The sequence below is a fragment of the Drosophila subobscura genome, chromosome J (genome assembly GCF_008121235.1).
Source record: "Drosophila subobscura isolate 14011-0131.10 chromosome J, UCBerk_Dsub_1.0, whole genome shotgun sequence".
Lineage (NCBI taxonomy): Eukaryota > Metazoa > Arthropoda > Insecta > Diptera > Drosophilidae > Drosophila > Drosophila subobscura.
In genome coordinates, this window is record NC_048532.1 from 19336259 (window position 1) to 19356935 (window position 20677).

A 20677-nucleotide genomic window follows, 5' to 3' on the forward strand; every position below is an offset into this window, starting at 1 on the left:
CCGATTGAAAGGCTTTGCTGCCATTAACTAACTACAGAGTATACTAAGAAATCCTCTTTCATAATTATACCCAACTCAAATGGCACAACTCCAGATTGCCTCTCGATAATTCTTGAATTTTTGAGTTATGAAACGAATGCGAATGCCTTTCCCGACTCGCCCACAATGCTGTGTGAGGAGGGGACTTGCTCTCTATGTCTCTCTCTCTGCGGGCATTCGACTATTCGGCATTTTCTGCATTTATTCAGCGTAATTAACAAAATTCCCAGGTGTATATCCTGCTGCTGCTGGTGCTGCTGTGTGCCATTTCGGATACGGCTAGATTCCTGCCAGTTGGAGTTCAAGTTTTTGGGGCATTTAAAATTCAGGCTGCGTAAATCTTTTATTGGCACGAAATACGCCGGGCAAAAGGTTCGCCAAAACACAGAGTTGCATAATAAATTATCGATGCGCCGTTCGGAATTTTAAGTGGCGGTCGCTAATCAGCGCCAGCACCAGATAGAGATGAGTGCTTGATAGAGTGAGTGAGAGAGAGAGAGAGAGAGACATCTAGGCTGAGTGCTGACATCCTTTGACTGCTCATCCCCCAACCGAAGAGAGCGAGAGAGTGAGCGGCGAGACCCCACTTGTCGCTTGTCAATAATACCCGCAGACAAATAAATTCTCTGCTTATCGCTCCAGAAAGAAAGAGAGCGAAATGAAACGAAACGAAACCCTTTCTGCACTTTCTTTTATGCTCTTTCTACTCCAGCCTCTCACACAAAGTGCACTTGGCGGGCACCTTTTGTGTGTGTGTGCGTGCGCCCACCCCCACAGCCCCTGCCCTACTCGGTCTCATCGCATGCTTATCCCCTCTTCAGGTTCAGCTTTAGCGCCGGCTTCAGCTGCTGCTCCTTTTGATGTTTTCTTCCTGCTGCTGGTCACAGTTTACTGTTGGAAGCAGACAAAAAAAAAAGGTTAAAGGAAAGGCAAAAAGAAGCCAACGAGAGGAGATAAAACTTTGGCACACCTTGGCAGGAGCAGCCGTAGCAGCAGCCAAAGCATAAGCATCGTCCTGGAGCGGGGCATTTACTTTGAGTTTTCATTACGAGTATTTTTTCCCCTGCTTTCTTCTCTTTTTTTATTCTCTTTTATGGTGTCATGGCAGTTTATTGTTTTTATTGTTTGATAATTATCGCAGAGAATGCGAAATGCTTTTTACCTTTCTCGGCAAATAAAAGTGGAATGGCATGGAATTCGCTCCATAAAGGCCGGCACAAAGGACCATTGTCTGCGCGGGAGAGAGAGAGAGAGAGAGAGAGGGAGAGTTTCAACAGCAGCCATCAGCATCAGCATCAGCATCAGCATCCAACACCTAAGTAAAATGTTGTTTAATCTCTCTGCTGAAATCTCAGTAGTCTCAGGGCAAAGTGAAACAAATATCAAGACCCATTGCTAGGGCTGCTCCAATTTGTGGCATGTGTGTGTTGTCTCCTCCAGTTGACAGTTAATGAATGTGTCGCCATGCCAATGGAGGCACACACGTGCCTGCCGCAGCGAACTTTTCGCTTTTGATCTGCACACAATTCCCGTGGGAACGGGACATGCAAATCCATTTGCCTAAACATGTGTCTCATTCCGTATTTAAAGCCCCTCGATTGGCGTTCGGGTTTTTCGCTTGTGCCTGATTGATGGCTGGAACTTATGATGAATATTTGATTGTGTGGCAGCCCAAAACATAGTTGACATTTGCTGCCAGAGCAGAGCTGGGAAATAGCTCTCCAACAAATGACATAATTAGCCACAAAAGGCGCCAGGACATGGGATAAATCTTGAGTTATTTTGGCAGTCACAAACCTACGAGAATCCTGCCTGCCTGTCTGTCTGTCGGTCTGTCTGGCTGGCAGGTACGTAGGTTGGCAGACAGCTTTCAATTTGCGCAAAATGCACTCAAGTTGCTTGTCTGAAGACAAGAAATTGGAACAGACTGGAGACACAGCAGCTAGCACAGACGACAGCCAAGTGTATTGTCGTCTTAGCCATATTGACTAGCTGTCTCTGCTTCGACTGTTGCCACTGTGTGAAGCTGTTTGAATCAGTTTTCTTATTAGACAGCAGCAGCCCCACCACCGCTCTCCCTTGGCTCTGCTCTGCTCTTTATGTATTCAGGATGGATGGTTGGGTGGGGCTGGGGCTGGGGCTGCTGCAATCCTTTTGCTAATCATTATATCATGGATTTCAATTTGATTAAGTGCTCGGGCAGACAGGCTGGATATCAATGCCTGGCATTATGCATGCATTTTGTAGCTAATTTATTGATAATGATTATAACCAAAGCTGCTGCTACTCTCTCGCTCTCTGTCGTAATGAGTTCTGGCAATTGTCAAGCACGTGCTGGAGGTGCCATAACATTTTTTTCTCTGCGCTCTCCAATTAGCCGCAGATGCAGAGAGCCTGAGCCGCAGAGCTGCAATCCTTGCGGCGTTTCTTGTTCTTCGTTTCGTCCTACTTACAGACGTGACACTGGGATTTGGCAGTCGCTTGTACGCTGATTGCCATATGAGCACTGGGGACACAGAGAGAGCAGAGCATGGGAATGGGCATGAGATCAGAATGTGCTTATGCTGGCTCATTTTCACGGAGCGAGAGAAGATGGCAGCGATAAGCATATCCGCTTCTTGCATCAACTTTTGGCAACTAAAACTGGAAATTAGTTGGGGAAACTCTACAGCTCGCTCGCTGTAAACCAAATTTTAAATTGCACTCGATGCTGTGCACTAATCCAATCTATTCATTTATTTTAACGACAGCGCTTTATGGGTCTCATAATGGAACACACACGTGACGCGGCGCGAAGATACCCTGCAGCAAGAAAGTGGCCCGCCAGCCAGGTGTTACAAGAGCCCAAAGGGAGTTTCCTTTTAAGTTTATTATGACTTGCATAGTGAACCGATTGGATTGAGCTTTTGGAATCTGGTAGATATTATTATTAGCTATGTTTCTGCTAAAAATTGTGAGTGCCGAACTACTTCCTTCTGCCTGTTGATGGGTAATTAAAACTACAACAATTGGCAGCCGTGGGAATACATTTATGCATAATTCCGCCACAATTCTGGCACACTGATATCGCTGTGGACATTTTGTTAATATTTTGTATTATTTATGGCGACAATTTGCCAAGCGGTTAGTCGCGTCCAACGATAAGAATCGAAACGAAACGAAAGAGTGGCCATAAAAAGAATCACGACGCAGGGGCAGAGTGTCATGCGGCACTTGTGACTCGCAGGGCAAGTTTGTACTTGCAACTAGAAGTAGAAAAAAAAGATGAACTTTAAACAATTTCACGCCCATAGATGGCGACCATAAAAGTGCAGCGACAGCAGCAGCAGCAGCAGCAAAGACATGGCGCAAGGACAAACTTTAAGCATTCCCTTTTCGCAGTTTTTGCAGAGTTTTGCAGGCTGCATTAAGTGCAGCTGGCTACAGTCCTTAGCCCAGGAGTAGTCGCAGTCTCCATCAAAGCGGGGCAGTGCATAAAAGGCAATAAAATGCAATTATCTCAAACGGCATAACTGTCCCGCTTTTGGCAACGCTTTGCAGGCCCATAAATTGTCAAAGCGGCGGTTGCCAAAAAAAAACAGAAAAGCAAGAAAAACCGAAACCTGAGCCGGAAAAGCGGGCGCCAGGAGATAGAGTGGAGAGTGGAAATCCGAATTTGATCTAATTTGTTTGACTGCCGCTTTAAAGGGGTGGTGGCCAAGGGAAAAACATTTTAAAGCGCCGACTGAACGCTGGCCAAAGTTCCACTGACGAGACTCTTGCCCCCCTTTGGCAATGTTTGCAAATGAGCATGCCGCCATTTTGCACGTTGCACGCTGCACGCTGCACGGTGCACGTTGCACACTTTATTAGTTTTCATACGCGCTCATCGTTGCTCCTCCCCCGCTGCCCGCTACCCGCTACCCGCTGCTCTGCCACGGCCGTCGGCAAAAGGCTGCTAAAGTTTTACGCCCGCCCCCCGCAACGACCCTCGTGTCAACCTGCGCGCAAGTCAAATGCAAAACATGCAACTTTGGGCCCATGAAACTTTTGCAACAAAAGATGCAAATTTGCGTTGCAGCCAAAACGTGAGTACACAGAGGGCGGTGACGGGGGCGGGGGCGGGGCAGAGAGCTGTTTAACGGTTTAATTTTCCATGCAAATAATTAATGCACATTTCGGAAAATGCCCCCCACACAGAGGAAGGAGAAACTTGCAAGCAGACCAGAAAGAAATGAAATTTGAATATTTAAATTTAGATTTGGAACTAGATTTGAGCGGAGAGCGTGGAAAGTGTAAAAATAATTGCAATTTGAGCTTAAATTTGGGCGCTTACATTAAAATGTTTACAGGAAATAAGTTTGAAATGAAAAATAAATATTTCTGATGTGCAAAGTAAATATATTTGATATTTAAAATAAATATATTTAATGTTTAAATGGGATTTGCATTCATTTATTCGTTTAATTACAACAAATTGAATAATTTTTATGTATTTTAAGGTGGCTTCTGTTTATTTTAAAGTGATTGATATTGAATTTAAACATGGAACGCATTAAAAGGGCTGTTTAATTTTATATAAAAAATATATGTAAATGTAAGTACGAGAAGAGCGTTGCCTTGTCCTTGCGGAGATTTGGTTGGACTGTTCCTGGGTGTTGCCTTAATTTAAAGAAAAATATTGCAGGGAATATCTGCTCCCACTGCTTATCCCCCATGAACCCCTGTGTGAACTTTCTGCATCATTTGGCAGCTGTTGAAAGCGAGCGCTTGAAATAATCAAAGGAAGTTGTTTATGGAACGGCAAAGGGCTACAACACCGAGAGCCGGAGGCCAGAGACCAGAGGAGGCTGATGCTGGCGGCTGGCGGCTGGCGGCATGTAATGTTAGTTTTATGAGCACGTGTTGCCATTTTTATGGCTTCGCCCACGAAAATCCCACTATAACTCTGCAGGAAGAACCAACAATGTGTTTTGGGGTAAGACCAAAGCCACAACAAAGTCGTCGCATCGGAGGCCAAGACTCATTGGCTCATTCAATTAGAAGAAGAAGGCGGCAGGCGGAAGGCGGAAGGAAGGCTTGGAGCAAAAGTTGCACAAAATTTAAACATTCCCACAGACCGCAGACAGGAGGCAGGCAGTCAGACCATAAGGAAATTCTTTAATATTTTGATTAGAAGTGCTTGCGGTTAGCCGCCAAATGCACTGAGAAGGCACAACCCCCCGCCCGCTCCTTTCCCCGCTCTCTAAGCTCTTCCTGCCACTCCTCTGTATCACTTCTCTGCCCTTCGTACCCTGCCCTTGGCATATGCTCTTCTATTTGTGCTGTTTGCAATGCAAAATGATTTTATTTGACAGCCATTGTGCGGTGGCAGGAGCTTCACAGTATCCCCCAAATGTATGCGCCCCCATGTGAGTGTGTGTGTGTGTGTGTGTAGGGGTTAAAATATAATTTTGTGCTCTCTTTTTCGCTGCTGCTGTTGACTGTGTGGCAAAGCGGAAACGTCTGTGCCACATCCGTTTCCGCCTTGATGGTTATAACTTCTTTTTCCGGCGCTGGCCAATCAACGCTGCTGCTGATGCTGCTGCTGCTGCTGCTGCCGCTCTGTGGCCGGGATCACAAACAGCAGCAGGAACCAGGACGAGAACCAGCTGTTGCAGCCATGGTCCCAGGTCCTTTTGTGCCACTCTGTGCCTGTTATTGTTGCCAGTTCTTAGCAGTGCGTTTAGAGCTTTTCGAATGGTAAATTTCTCTCCACTCTTCGCCATATTTTTTGACAGCTGCTGCAGGTCCTGCCGGGGCTTAGCCTCTCTGAGACTTTTCAGAGTGTCACAAACAATAACAAGAAGCTCAGAAAAACCCCAAAGGTGGAAACAAACAGCAAATGGGAGAAGCAGAAACAAAACAACAAGTAAACAATGCTGTGACTGTGCTCCTGTGACTCCTCTGGCGACAAAGATTGAGTGGAGAGACGGGATATGGCACACGTATTAAGCGATTGATGGAGGCTTTAAAGCAGGCTTTTCCTTGGTTGAGTAATCTGCTCAAAGAGAGAGAGAAATGCAGAGAGAAATCCTGTCTCTCTGTGTGTGTGGATTAATTATGTTTTTAAAGCTCATTCCTGCTGGACAGGCATATAGATGCTTGAATGGATAACTTAATCGCTCAGACTCTCGCCTCTCCACTCTCCACTCTCTCTCTCTCAATTGGGAATTGTGTATAAATATTTCGGCACTTGCTTTTAAATGCCATGCCAAACAATCAGCAATTCGCTGCCGTGTCCTGTGTGTCCTGCGTCCTCTGTTTGATCTATCCATTTGCATTTGCATACCGGGTTTTCCGTGACGCCATCACCTTTGCTCTTCGCTTGATGTTTGCGCTGCCACAGCCCCAGCATTCGGCCGGGCCAATTCATAACAATTGCATTTCTGGGCGTGCCCCGTGCAACTTGACACTCAAGTGCGCGGCCTGCCAACATATTTGCACTTGAATTGGCAGTAGCAAGAGCGCGGGCCAGCGAGAGAGAGAGAGTGAGTCAGTCAGCTGCCTGCCTGCCTGTAGTTTATATGGAAATTTTTTACGTTTATTCACCAAAAAAAAAAATGCACACACACACACACACACACACACACACAGTAGATATGCATTGTATAAAAATTGCATGCCACTGGAGAAGAAGGAGGAGGAGGAGCAGCAGGAAGAGGAGCAGCAGTCAGGGCCATCGGAGTTACGGCCCCACAGATGGCAATCAATTTGCCCGGATGCCGAAAGTAATTCCCTCTTTGGAGTCGCTACAAAAGAAATATTCAGAATTACAGTTTGACGAGCGCCGTGCAGGGGAAGGTTAAACTAGTTTTAAAGTTCGCTCCAGCCCTTTGGCAAGAACTCCTTTGATGGCTGTGGGGCATCCGGCAGGGGCTGGCGGGCTTTTACCTCTTATCTGCTAGCCATAAGCGTAACCGAAAAATAAAATTGTCTGGCAATTGCCGGCGATGAAAATTCGTTGAGGAAATTCAACGGCAAGCGGCAAACGGCAAACGGCAATCGCGTCAAAAAGTTGCATATTAGCATTTCAAACGAGCGGCAGTTAGCCGAAAAATTGCTACCCCAACGTCGAATGGTCGTCGCCAAGAAAAGTGCGCCAAATTGGCCAAAGGTGTGCCACCAAAAAAGAGGTAGAAACTGCTGGGAAAATAGGTGTAAAAAATGGCATGTCGATGGGAAGGGGAATGGAGCGTAGAATCCCCCAACGACACACGTTTGCTGGCGGGCTGCTGGCTGGCTGGCAGCACAAAAGAAAAGCCACTTAAATGCAGATTACAATAAAAGAACGAAGATTTCTCGCAGCTTCTCCCTCTCTCTATCTCTATCTCTATCTCTATCTCTCTCTCTATCTCTGTCTTTGCTGGCGCACTGTGTGTGTGTTTTCTGGCTTTTTTTTGGGCCAACAAATCAAATCGTCAGCTGCAGCTTCAGCCGCCGTGGCAAGTCCTTTAATGGCCACCACATGGGGCCGGTGTGGGGTCTCTAAAATAATTCCCTAATGCTTGTCGCAGCCATTACCAACAGCTAGCCAAAAACTTCAACCTGTGTCTCTATCAGATGGAGGCTACAGCCAGCAGCAGCTCCAACTTCAGCTTCAGCGTCAGCGTCGCATGCAAAATGCAAATGTCGTCGTCATCGTCGAGCAGGTGAATCACTCAAGCGGGGCACGTAGCAAGGGCAGACGCAGACGCAGACTCCAACTACATGGAGATGGAGATGCAGATGCCAAAATGCAAAACACAAAAATGTCTCTGTGTGTGTGTGTGTGCGGGGTTGGGGAAAACGTCACAAAACGATTCCCGCTGCCATCACGCATCACGAGCAGCTTTTTTCCGCCCCTCCCCAGCCAGCCAGTCTGCATCGTTTGTCGCTGTCGCTGTCGCTGTCTCCATGGCAGCATCAACACAAAATTTGTTAATTCACACACATAGAAAACTCTTGCTCTGAGCGCTTAAACGTTAATAAACTTTAAAAAATAATTGGCGTGCTCACAAAATGCAATTTGATTGCTGTAAAAAAATGCCTGAAAACTCGAAAAGTTGCAAGAATTTCCGGCTACATGCCAGGGCTCTCAGTTTATATTTTCTTTGGTTGCAGCATCTGCTGTCTGCCGCGTTTAATAAATTGCAACCCAAAATTGTTCCTGCCGCTTTTTGCGGGCCATTTCCGTTTATGGTAAATGATTTGAGCGCTTTAAGCGAAAGTTGATTTAAGCCTTTTGCCTGTTTAAATATTTCAAACGCTTTTGATTGCGCTGCCGTTTGCCATCTCGGCAATTTTATTTGCGCTTTAAGCAAAATTCCGGCCATGGCAAAAGTTGCCACAAAGTTATTTCATTAGCTGCAGCCGGAGCTGACACCCAAGGGGAAGGTGAAGCTGCACCCAAGGCAGGGCTGCCCGTCGACTCCCTCAAGCAGGATTTTTATTAAACTTCAATGCGCTTGTTAGTTGCTTTGCTTTGGCTGTTGTTGTTGTTGTTGTTTGCTGCTGGCTAAGTTTTTTGCCCAGTGTTGATATTGTTTCTTGCACCTTTTCTTGCGCGAGTGATATCCCGAGCGTAAGCCATTTAGAAATGGCAACTTTTTTAATTTCCTCTGATGTTGTCTTTGTGCAAAGGCAGTGCCCAGCCCTCACTGCCTCACTGCCTCACTTTTGAGTTGATGCCTCAGCCCTCTCCGCCACTTTTGAGTTGGCTCTCTGCCCCTTTCGACCCATTTGGAGTGCATTCTGCCGCGCTCGAGTGCCGTCAAGCGGCGTATACTTAATGCGTCCTGTGAGCGATGACAACAAATGAAATGTCAGGCAAGCAACCAAATGACTGACTGACTGAATGACTGGTCTAGCCTGTCCTTGACAACTAAAACGCAATTTGTTGCTTGAGTTCGTTGGTACCACTGCTGAACCCCTCGGCAGCCCCGAAACAACTTTTAATTAAGACATTTGCAGGTCCAGAGAACACAGAAACCCCCCGACATATTAATTTTCAACAACTGCCGCAAACACACACACACAGACACAACAAAAACACAAGTCGAGTGTGTGTGTGAGTGTGGGTGTGGGTGAAACTTGGGCAAACAAATTGAAACTCAAATAAATGTCTGGTCGAATGCAAAGTGCAGTGCCAGAGACGTAAACAAACGCTGCATTTGCTCAAAAAAAAAAGAGAGAAGAGAAGGAGCAGGCAGCAGGCAGCAAGGGGTGAAGAAGGAAGGGGAGAAGATGGAGGTAGAGTAGGAATTGCAATGCGAGTGGAAGTGGAGTGCATGCTAATTGTTAGTTTTAAATATTGAAAATGGCTTAGATAAACTTTTTTTGCTCTCTCTCTCTCGCTATCTTTCTCTCTCGGAGAAACTCGCATGGATTGTGTTACCTTTTGGCCATTAAAAGCAATTTGTTGATGTCAGGAGGAAACATACAAAAATTTGCACTGGAAAAATGAATGAAATGTGAAAGAATTTTGGCACTGGCAAAATGCAATGTGAAAAATGAAACTTTAAACTGGCTGGCAGTGGGAAAATGTTTAAAATTAATTCAAGATAAATACAATATCCATTTCGGACTCTCTCTCTCTCTTCCAGTGTGGCTTAGCCGAGTGGCAACATTTTAACAGCATAAAAAAGAAAAACATTTATTAAGTACCTACAAAAGATTGTTGGAATAATTGCTATATAGCTTGCTATATGCGATTCCTTTTAGGCTTCAGCCAAAGATGCGATCTCCCACGCTGTAGCACAGCCAGCGACGTTGCTTCAGGCCTGCACCGGAGGCAGCAACATCCTTTTGGTTGCGTCGAAACATTTGATAGTCGATCAGCTGCTTGGAGTCCAGTGGCCCCCAATCGGAATGGGGCTTCACCGAGTTGCTGATGCGACACTTGAGGGAGCCCTTGGGCTGCTTGTAGTTGGCATAACAGGCCCAATAGAACAGTTGGCCAATGATGAAGGCAGAGATGCACCAGCCAATGACTGAAATGAGGAGAGGATGAGCTGAGGAGTGAGTGCAGTTGGGGTGCCGCTCTTACCACGATAGGGCAGTGGAAATTGCTGTCCATTGTAGCTCAGGGGACGCATGGTGAACAGTGTGTACAGCAGGATGACAGTCATCACCAGCGGCGTGACAATGGACCAGCAGATGCGATAGTATTTCGATGTCTTGATGTTCAACATGTACTCCGCATCCTGGCAGAGTCTTTTGGTGCCTAAAATGTACAAGAAAAGTAAGTCAGTTAGTCGGCAAAAGAACCTCCACTCACCATATATCCAACCCACGGCCACAAGCTCAAAGATGGCCGACACCAGCGAGACAAAGGTCACGCCATGAAAGTCCAACAGCGTCACAATGTGCTGACCCCCGGGCGTGATGTAGATGAGACCCACGACGAAGCCAGTCAGCGAGAGACCAACGACTATCAGCCAGAGTTTGGCGTTCACAAATTTATCCTTCAGCACGGTCATGATGCAGCTGACCATGCCCACATTGCTGCCCACGCCCAGCATGAAGAGCATGCCGAAGAAGAGCAACGAGAAGATTTGCGGCATCATCTTGAACTTGGCAATGGCTTCGGGGTACGAGATGAAGGCGAGTCCGGGTCCCGCCCTGACCACACTGGCGATGTCCTTCGTGCCGGACTCGTAGGCCAGGTTGCCGAGGATGCCAAAGATAATCACGCCCGACAGCAGCGAGGTGAAGGTGTCCAGCGTGGTCACAATATTCGCGTCCCTGTAGACATTATGCCCGAAGCGGTTGTAGGAGGAGTACATGATGATCACGCCAAAGCAGACGGCCAGCGAGAAGAACACTTGGGTGACGGCATTGTACCACACCTCCGGCTCCAGCAGCTTGTCCCACTGCGGCGTGAGGAAGTACATGACGCCGTCGTAGGCGCCCGGCAGCGTGAGCGAACGCACGAGCAGGATGAACATAACGACATAAGGGAACAGCGCCAGGACATACGATGCCTTGCCGGAGCTCTTCACGCCGCGTATGATGATCAGGGTGACCGTCAGCCAGGAGAGGGCCAGCATCAGGGCCAGACTGGCACTGGGATAGCCAATGCCGTGCTCGGCCAGCGACTCAGTCTCGTTGAGGACAATGCGCTGCAGGTAGAGCTGCGATGAGGAGCTAAAGTTCCGCGACAGCTGTCCCACGAGCGGCTGGTGTCCATCGCTGGCGGCACTCACACACCCATCGCCCCATTCCGGGCGACAGTAGCTCCAGGGCAACACAGCCGCAAATGAGTCAAAGAAGTAGCGCAGCGTCAGGGCCATTACCGAGGCATAGTAGGTGGCCAAAACGCCCAAAGCCAACAGCTGAGCATAGCCCACACCTGCAAGAAAGTGCGAAGAAGTGTCAGAGAGGGTCGGGGCAGGGTAGGGTAAGGTAGAGGTGCGGAAGGTGCAGAACTTACCCCTCATGAGTGGTGCAAAGTCAAAGACCTGCACAATGCCGCGACTGGAGAACTGTCCCAGCAGCATTTCCATGTAGTAAATCGGTTTTCCCACCACAAAGAGCACCGTCAGATAGGGCACGAGGAAGGCGCCGCCACCATTCTCCAGAGCGGTAAACGGAAAGCGCCAGACATTGCCCAGGCCCACGCTCAGCGCGATGCACGACATGAGAAACTCCAGGGAGCTGCCCCAATTGTCGCGTGACTTCAGATCCAGATGCAGGGGCTCCTCCTCCTGCTCAGACGATGCCAATGCCTTGGGCACCATCGATGGCTTCAGCAGCGACTCGCCGCTCTGTGGGGGGAGTGGAGGAGCGGGTGGAATAAGAACCAAAATTCGGAAGGGGTAAAGCCGGACTAACCGTGCTGGACTCCGGCTTGGGCGCGCTGCGGCGGCTGCTCGGTGATGCGGTCTTCGCTTTCAAATCTTTCATCGTAATGCGTTGCTAGAGGAGAACATGAGAAACAAAAACCGAAACATAAACAAAAGCTACAGCTACAAGCAGGCAGAGACACCCTCAGCCAGTGCTCGAGTTCAGAATTGGCGTCAGGCTGCGGCACCAAATTATTGAAATTGAAAACTGGCACAGGCATTGACCACTGGCTACCCCGATGATAAATTTTCCAGCTGATGCAATCGCATATTATGATTTCAGCATGGAACAGCGATCCGATATCCACAATTGAAGAGGGGCCAGTGCCTTCCCCCACCAAACGAAGCGGCACACTAACCTTTCAAGTATTTCTTGACTTGTATAAGATAGATATGTTTTTGCAAGAGGTTATCAATCGGCACCATGGACACCAAACGCACAAAGAGGCCACGCAGGTAGACGAACGTATTGGGGCAGACACACAACAACAAAACAAAACGGCACTTTGAGACGCACAAATGAGTTGTGGGAGGGAGGGAAAAGAGAGTAGGCAATGTAATCCCTCTCTCGCACTGCACAAAAGTAAAAGCACTGCCCGATCAAGAACCGTTCTTTGCGCACATTCCGCTTTGTGCTCTCTCGCGTTTATCTAAATTTCGCTGCTGCTATTGCTGTTGGGCGGCGCTCGGGCTTATCTTTGCTTCAATCTGCTGAGGTGCACTTTAAGCTGAGTTTTTATTTAGATTTTACGATTCCACTTTGCATTTCTCTATCCCGGCAACGATCGATGGCATCTGACGAGACTCAAGGAACGCTGCTCGCCTTTTATGGGCAGTTCTGCTGCTCACTCAAAACTTTGAACCGGTGCTCAAGTTGCGCTCAAAAGAGAGTCGTCGGCGAGGAGCGATCAGCAGCTGGAGCGAGACAGAGCGAGCATTATTGGGTGGCAATTTAATTAATTGAAGGAAAGCCCCCAAACCAAAGCGGATTTTGTCGGTCTCAATTCTTGGCTGCGCTTTACTTTGATTTCTAAATTAAACTTAATTTTTGGCAATGTTGCCATTTGAATGGGAATTATTTATTAGACGGAAATATTGATTATGGCGATTGATTACAACCTTGAACCAGACCACTAAATGAACAAGCAAATTGAACCTTGAAAAAATTAATTTTAGAATGAGTTAGAAATCTGAGTAATTAATTGGTATTTACATATTTTTTTATATTATTTTTTTTTTTCAAATATTTACTGTCCTCAGCCCTAAAAGTGGGCCATGGATTTAAATCACATTGAAAATATTTTAAAACTTGAACTGAATATTCGAATTTGTTGCGAAAGTGTTGCTTACTTTTGGGACTTTTGTCGACTGCAGTTTTACTCAGAACTATGATTTTCGACAAAGCTAAAAATATGATAGTTAAAAATAAGAAAATCATGAAAATTGCTCAAATAAATTATTTAAGCACAACCCATAAACACTTTTCTATAGAAAATAATGACAATGACATCTGCTGACTACTTTTGGGATTGCGTAGAAATCCGATTAAAGCTGCCTGCTATGACAAACTGTCTGAAAAATATAGCACACAGCTTTTAGTTTGCTTCCACGAAAGACGTTGAGAATTTCAAATGCTTTACGAATTATTCACTCAGAGAACTCTTCTAGAAAGATTAAACAGTTAAGTCTGCACTTGGACAAACATGAATATTGTTATTTTGCAGCTTATCAAACGACAAGAACTTTTATTTATGCGCATCCGTTGCTGTGTGCTCTGCACTAGGTAGGTCTACGAATATAAATATAAGCCAGACAATAAGATTTATGGAGATAAGCCCACAAATGAGAAGGCTTGCCTCAGTGCCTCAGTGCTTATCAAACCCAACATCCAGCCAGATAACCTTGTGAGCAATGACGACAATTTGGCGCTACTTAATTCTGCACCAGCACCTCGAATCGGATGTCGGAAAATCTTCCCAAAAGAGCAAAAGAGACCTCACCCCCCAAACGAGAGCGAGAGCGGAACAAGTCAATGGACTCGAAATCGGAATCGGACGCGGCAGTGACACCTCTCTGCTCTGCTCTGCTCTGCTCTGCTCTGCTTTGCGGTTATCAATCGGCCGACTTGGAGCCTTAACCGCTTATTTGTACATCACATTCGGTGCTTTATTTATTGCTAGCCACAAAACGCACTGCAAATCGGGGAACTTGTCTTGGGCGAATGTCGCAGATTTGCGCTAATAGTTCAAGTCAAGTCAACTAACCAACAAGCACAAAACAAGCTAATGCAAAATTTAAACAAACGGCAGTACACACGAAATATGAGCGATTCTGAGAGCAATCCACACATAAAGACAGAGAGGCAAACAAATAGACAGACAGACAGACAGACAGATGAAAAAGATGTGTGTCATTCTTTGCTATCATTTGCATCTTAATGAGCCTCGAGACGGGGAGACGGTGTGGGGTCGGAAACTTACAAATAACCGAAAGTAGAAACAAAACAAATCTCTGTGTAATATGTTTGATAGCATCTGGAATGTATTTCAAGATACATTTTGTGTGTATGGCTGATAAGCCACGCTCCAGCTGGCTGTAACTCGACTGGAACGCTGCCCGAAATTCGTTAATGGATTCTAAATTCTAGATCAAATATGAGCCATCAATATGCACATGTTTGTTTGTTCCTCATATTTCCTAGTCAGGTTTTCCCTTTCAAACGAATTCTATAATATATTTGCCACCATCTATTATCTATTTGAATAACAATGATTCTTCCAAAAAAAATCCAACGCTTCGAGTCTGCTGTTTTGGGGCATTTTCAATGCCAGTAGCCTTTAGCTCACTCATGTGATCGATTTGATGGCTATTAAATCTTCATTTTATTGCTATTATTAGTCCCAGCCATTCCCTAATTCGAATTTCAAGTGCCGCCAATCGATTGCAGCTGCTGTGATTTGATAAACGTAGCACCGTGCCGCTTATGACTGATAAGAAAATAAGTAAATAAGTAAATAAATATACTGAAGAAGCGGCCACTCGAGAAATCAAGTGGAAATTTCCCCCTAATCTTGGGCCAAAAACAATGATATCGACGCCACTGTTCGTGTCTGTTTCCATGAATGTTTTGAAACCTGTCGTTGTCGCTGTCGTTTGTCGCCTGGGAAACTCGTTTCCAGAGCTGTGTGCAAGTTCCTTGTTGTTGGACAGACAAGTGGACACAAAGTAAGGTAGGGTAGGGCAGGGGCAGGGGCAGGGTACGACATGTATGTTTAATAGAATATCTAAGCAGCTTGTTGGAAGCTGGCGCTGCAGGGCTAGTTGGCTGATCAAATGATGTGAAATGTTTGCACAAGAATCAAGAACCTTGCTAATGAATGAATTAACATAATTACACACGGACTGGGACGGACTGGGACTGGGACTGGGACTGGGTGACTGCCATGTCGCCAATGGATTTGCATAGATACAATTTAATGCAAATAATGATGGCAACAGTATCTAAACAAATAATTGCTGCTCCTAAGACAAAGAAAGGAAAGGCAAGGCGCAGGCACAGCCACCGCCACCGCCGATAAGCCACCGACACAACGTGAGAGAGCACACCACACGCGAAAGAGAGTAGCAAAGAGAGAGCAAGCACGAGCAGTGCAGAGAGAGAGAGAGAGAGAGTCGTCATTGTAGGCTATATAAATTGGCGGACTCCAGAGGCAGATCCAAACAGTCGAACCAGAGCCCAGAGCAGACCCGGATCACAGATCGCCGATCGTTTTTGGAGGGTGGCCAAAAATAAAATCAAAGTCATCGTCTAAGCAAAAATAAATATAGCAAAATACATTTTCCCTGCTGGCTTTTCTGCGTGTGTCAAGTCTGCGTTTGTTTTCCCGCAGCCAACGCACATTTTTCATGTCTTCGTGCCAAAAATCTTCCTCGCAACGCGTTCGACCAGCGGCAATGTCATCAGCACCGAGATAATAAACTCATCTGAAAGCATATACTGAAAATATTAAAAATTAATAACAATAATAACAACAACAACAACAACAACGCGCGCAACATCATTCGAAGTGAAAACTTTTGAGGACGGGAACGGGAACGGGATAAAATTGATTTCGTTAGAGTTTTCTGCACAGCCACAGCAGCTCCCTGGTACTCCGCATGGGTAAAGTTATGAGAGTGAATTCGTTTCCGCCGCCCGCCCACAACTGCCACAAGAAGGAGCAGCAGAAGCAATCGAAATTGAAAAAAACAAAAATCGAAATCTATTTTATGTTCAACAATTTGTGCAAGCGAAAAACTTTAACGGAGTACCATTTATTGACACTAAAACAATACAAAGCGGAAAGTGAGTAAAAGCTGCAGAAAATCACACAAAGCAAACAAGCAAAGCAAACAGTGATCGGATCCGAAAAACCATATAAAACAATAACAGTAGAGCGCATAAAGAAACCCCTATAAAGAATAAACACATAAATCAATTTAATTTGCGGCAGACAGCAGCAGGATCTTGGATAAGCGTTAAAAAGAGGTAAGCTATCACGATAAGTAATCGCAATTATTATAATAAACACAGTTTAACTGGCGACAGCGCAAACTTCCATGCAAAATCTACAAAATTAAGTGGAAAACTTCCAAACGGAAGGTGAAGAAATTTTCTCAGAATTAATTCCCATGGAAAAAAGCGATAAAAATATAATAGTGACAGGCTTCATGTTTGGGCCCAATAAAATGATCAATTACACCCTTAATAACTCATACGATGGGGCGGAGGCACTGCCCACGCCCACAGCACGACAAACGGCAGACTGTCTGTACGGTGTTGGGTTCACACCCCCCCACCAGCAACGAACGGCACCCAATGAGCAACACCAACAATCCAGTGATATGCATTTTAAGCAGCACTTTAATAAACATGTTAATTACAAAACTGTATAATTACCGCATTTGCGGCGATGAAAAGAGGGAAAACAACGGCATATTATCCAGATGATTATCCCCCGCCGAAGATGTGTGAATTTTGCATTGTGTGTTGTGAGCACTAAAATGCAAAACAAAAAAACAAACAAAACTATTTCCTGAACTATCGTACCCCGGGCATAAACTTGACCCCATTTTCGGGGTGTCGGCGGCAGCGGGTGGTGAATGATTCATCCGCGGAATCCAATTCGGCTGCTTATCAGCCGACTTCCTAATAGTAACAGCCTCCAATAATGTGCCACAGCATCAGCATAATTAACAAGAAATGCTTATACGTAGGTTTGTTTTTGCGCTGTTGTTTATTTCTGCTTTTAATTCAAACATGTATTGACCTAGTCTGAAACGTTTTGATTACGATTTGGATCGTTTCGCATTGGTGTATGAATATTCAGCGACAACAAAATTCGCCGGTCATCTAACCCGGGGTTAAGCCTTAGAGAGGGAGAGTGGTGGACCCGTTGCCCTGTCAGTTCCCAGACTTACAGCCACCCACCCACCCACATGACCCGGGCAACTTGTCTCAATTACTCGCGAAGAAATGTCTCCTTTGTCGCACAAATTAGTTGTCTTGTGTATTAAATTTATGCCCGCTTTTATTGTTATTATTATTATTCGCACAAACACACACGCACACACGTGTAGAGCTGATCAAGACAAGATTTGGTCAATGGCTCAGAAAAAGAAGACAGAGCAGAAAGCCCTCGGTGACAGAGACCCCAGCAGAGACCTCTGAGACGAGACCCAGACTCAGTTGCGATCTGAACACGCGACGTTTCGGAAAGGTTTTTATTCGTGTCGCGGCTACTACATTTGATCCGCATAAAGATCAGTATACTTAACGATAGATTGTCCAAAGCAATTGGATTCCATAAGCCTGGTGTCGTTTGTGGAGCGAAAGTGTTCGCTTGGAACTATACAAAAATGTGGTTAATTGTAAAGTTCAAACAGAAGTGAATGAAACGAACTTTCGAAAGGAAAACCTATCCATAAATTGAGATAATTGAGTGCAAAAGTGCAGAGAGGTGAGCCACAGAACATGATAGGCCCCAACACTGGGGTTTTGGTTTCGTTTGTGCTGCGATTGCATTTGTCGTTTATTGTTTATTCGCAAATAAACGCAAAAGGGAGCGATAATTTTCAGTGGCAAGTGACACAAAGTCGTACACACTGACGAACCCCGTTGCAATTGAATCGAAATTGATATTTTTGCGCTGAGCGGCCGCGTGGCTCAATTAATCGTCGCATCTTCGACGTGCCGCTCCAGATGTTTCCATTATGTATAATTCGTGGCAATGTTTTCGTTTTGTTTCGTTTTCTTTGTGCACGCCGCACATGAGATTGCATTGGCACATTTTTGCAGCTAAGTATTACAAGATTGAGACCATAATTAATCAAAGATTTGTGCTCCCCAGCAGCTTCTCCTTCAAGATGGTTGGTGTTGCCGTGGACCCCTCGCAGGCGGATCAACTGTCCTCGGCGCGGAATCCCATGATCAAGTACATGCTGAAGACACGGGAGAATCACGCCAAGGAGCAGGATGAGGATTATTCGCACGTGTTTCGGCGCAAGACGCGCTTTGAGATGTTCCGCCTGTCGGCCATTGCCATGGCCATTGAGTTTGCCTACGCGGCCGAGACGAGCTTCGTGTCGCCCATTCTGCTCTCGATCGGTGTCGATCACAAGGTCATGACCATGGCCTGGGGATTGTCCCCGCTGATTGGATTCTTTGTGTCGCCGCTGCTGGGCAGCATCAGTGATCGTTGCAAGCTGCGCTGGGGCCGGCGTCGTCCCATCATTTCCATCCTGTCCTTTGGCATTTTCTGTGGCCTCATTCTGGTGCCGTATGGCAAGGATCTGGGCGTGCTGCTCGGCGATGTGGGCTACAACTACACGGACACAGCGGAGACAGTTGTCAGCAACATTACGAGCTTTGTCAGCGAAGGATCGGTGGCTGCTTTGGTGGCCGCTGCCGGCTCGGAGGTGGCCACCGGGCCAACGGCCTCCGACTACAAGTACGCCGTAATTCTCACGATTCTGGGCATGGTGATGCTGGACTTTGATGCAGACACCTGCCAGACACCGGCACGCACGTATCTGCTGGACATGTGTGTGCCGGAGGAGCAGCCCAAGGCCATGACAATGTTTGCGCTCTTTGCCGGCTTCGGGGGCACCATCGGCTATGCCATTGGCGGCGTCGACTGGGAGAGCACGCACATTGGCAGCTTCCTCGGTGGCAATATACCCACGGTCTTTGGCCTCGTGACGATCATCTTTGTGATTTGTTACTTCATCACGGTCACGACGTTCCGGGAGATTCCCCTCCCGCTCATGGAGAAGGACGAGCTGCTGCGACCCATGTCCGATGCTGCCGTCAAGAAGGAGCTGAAGAAGGACAACAATGCCATCTACTACATACAGGAGACGACGCAGCTGGAGCTGCAAATGGTCGCGGATGATGAGAAGCGGGCGGAGGCAATGCAGGGCAGCTACCAGAACGGCTACTCCCCGGCCATGGAGAAGTCCCGCAAAGATCTCGAGACGCAGTCGGTGGCTGAGCCGCCAGTGTCGCTCAGTGCGTACCTCAAGAGCATCGTCGTTATGCCCTACTCCATGAGGATGTTGGCTCTAACCAATCTCCTGTGCTGGATGGGCCACGTCACGTACTGCCTTTACTTCACGGACTTTGTGGGCGAGGCTGTGTACAACGGAGACCCAACAGCTCCGCCCACTTCCGAGGCATACCTCCGCTATGAGGCTGGTGTGCGCTTTGGCTGCTGGGGCATGTCCATTTATGCCTTTTCCTGTTCGATTTACTCGCTCTCGGTGACGAAGCTAATGAAGTGGTTTGGGTAAGTCTTTGAGGAGAGTTTCCCTTGATCTGTGTTAACTTTTTCCCTTCCTTCTTGCAGCACAAAGGCGGTGTACATCAGCGGCATGATCTACTATGCCATTGGCATGCTCATCCTGGGTCTCTGGCCCACCAAGTGGGGCGTGCTGGTGTTCAGCACAGCTGCTGGCATCCTCTATGGCACCATCTTCACAGTGCCCTTCATACTGGTGGCCCGCTATCATGCCAAGAACTGCGTAAGTGCAGCAATGAATTTCTTATAGAATTTCCCATCTTTAATGTAATATTTTTTCCCCCAGTTCCGCATGCGTAATGGCGAGACTTTGCCGCTGAAGCAGGCCCGTGGTCTGGGCACGGATGTGGCCATTATCAGCAGCGTTGTGTTCATTGCCCAGCTGATTGTGTCTGTGTCTGTGGGGCCGCTTGTCTCCTGGATGGGCACCACCTGTGCCGTGCTCTATGCCTCCACAGTGATGGCTTTTCTGGCCTCCATAGCGGCCATGTTTGTGATGTATGTCTAGGCGGGGAGTTTACTCTACATGTAGTCTACATGTATGCTACATGTGTAATGTTACAGGTCTACATTTAGGTCTATGTCTTGGATGATTATTATGTTTGTGTCTTTGCCTACCCGCTGGCAGTATCGGTCGACTGCTCGATCCTTGTGTTGTGGCATACTTTTAGGCTGAAGAACTAGATTTAAACTTTATTTTTTGTCACATATAAACATTTTTAAAGAGATTAAAATTATATAAAGCAAACGCTCGACTAGTTGCTGCAGTCAAACAATAAGCTGGGGGACGCTGGAGATGCTGAGCAGCTCAGAATCTGTGCGGCGGATATTAGTTTTTATGGCTCGTGCATGGCATTCAAATGCATCTTTTAATTTCCTCAAGTGCAGTTTTTTCCTCGCTCTCCAGTCAAGATGCTGCCAATTTCCTTAGTCAGCTTGCTCTCTCTCTCTCTGCAC

The 20677-nt window shown here is 46.7% G+C and overlaps 2 protein-coding genes across 4 annotated transcripts; one reads left to right on the forward strand and one right to left on the reverse strand.

Moving 5' to 3' along the window:
• Positions 1 to 1046: 1046 nt before the first annotated feature.
• Positions 1047 to 20408, forward strand: LOC117893735 (proton-associated sugar transporter A). Of its 2 annotated transcripts, none has more exons than XM_034800461.1 (4): positions 1047 to 1051; positions 18275 to 19708; positions 19769 to 19943; positions 20007 to 20408. In XM_034800461.1, the coding sequence occupies exons 2-4, from the start codon at positions 18288 to 18290 to the stop codon at positions 20226 to 20228; spliced, it is 1818 nt and encodes a 605-aa protein (XP_034656352.1). In that variant the 5' UTR covers positions 1047 to 1051; positions 18275 to 18287; the 3' UTR covers positions 20229 to 20408. The 2 variants fall into 2 exon arrangements, with proteins under 2 accessions (XP_034656352.1, XP_034656351.1); XM_034800460.1 differs by lacking the exon at positions 1047 to 1051 and adding an exon at positions 15976 to 16410 and having other exon boundaries at positions 18272 to 19708.
• On the reverse strand, positions 9678 to 12689 carry LOC117893734 (sodium-dependent nutrient amino acid transporter 1). 2 transcript variants are annotated; one of them, XM_034800459.1, is made up of 6 exons: positions 12242 to 12689; positions 11872 to 11955; positions 11471 to 11804; positions 10316 to 11389; positions 10085 to 10261; positions 9678 to 10028 (listed from the first exon to the last, which is right to left on the reverse strand). In XM_034800459.1, exons 2-6 carry the CDS (start codon positions 11941 to 11943, stop codon positions 9763 to 9765), a joined length of 1923 nt encoding a protein of 640 aa, XP_034656350.1. In that variant the 5' UTR covers positions 11944 to 11955; positions 12242 to 12689; the 3' UTR covers positions 9678 to 9762. The 2 variants fall into 2 exon arrangements, with proteins under 2 accessions (XP_034656350.1, XP_034656349.1); XM_034800458.1 differs by having other exon boundaries at positions 11471 to 11813.
• Positions 20409 to 20677: the final 269 nt, after the last annotated feature.

Excerpts from the sequence above, each read along its gene's own strand:
- LOC117893734 (XM_034800458.1), bottom strand. The coding sequence starts at position 11,943 with ATGAAAGATTTGAAAGCGAAGACCGCATCACCGAGCAGCCGCCGCAGC. Across the intron at positions 11,814-11,871 it reads CCAAGCCGGAGTCCAGCACG|CCCCCACAGAGCGGCGAGTC; the intron begins GTTAGTCCGGCT and ends GCTCCTCCACTC. Across the intron at positions 11,390-11,470 it reads CTTTGCACCACTCATGAGGG|GTGTGGGCTATGCTCAGCTG; the intron begins GTAAGTTCTGCA and ends ACTTTCTTGCAG.
- LOC117893735 (XM_034800461.1), top strand. The coding sequence starts at position 18,288 with ATGGTTGGTGTTGCCGTGGACCCCTCGCAGGCGGATCAACTGTCCTCG. Across the intron at positions 19,709-19,768 it reads AAGCTAATGAAGTGGTTTGG|CACAAAGGCGGTGTACATCA; the intron begins GTAAGTCTTTGA and ends TCCTTCTTGCAG. Across the intron at positions 19,944-20,006 it reads GCTATCATGCCAAGAACTGC|TTCCGCATGCGTAATGGCGA; the intron begins GTAAGTGCAGCA and ends TTTTTCCCCCAG.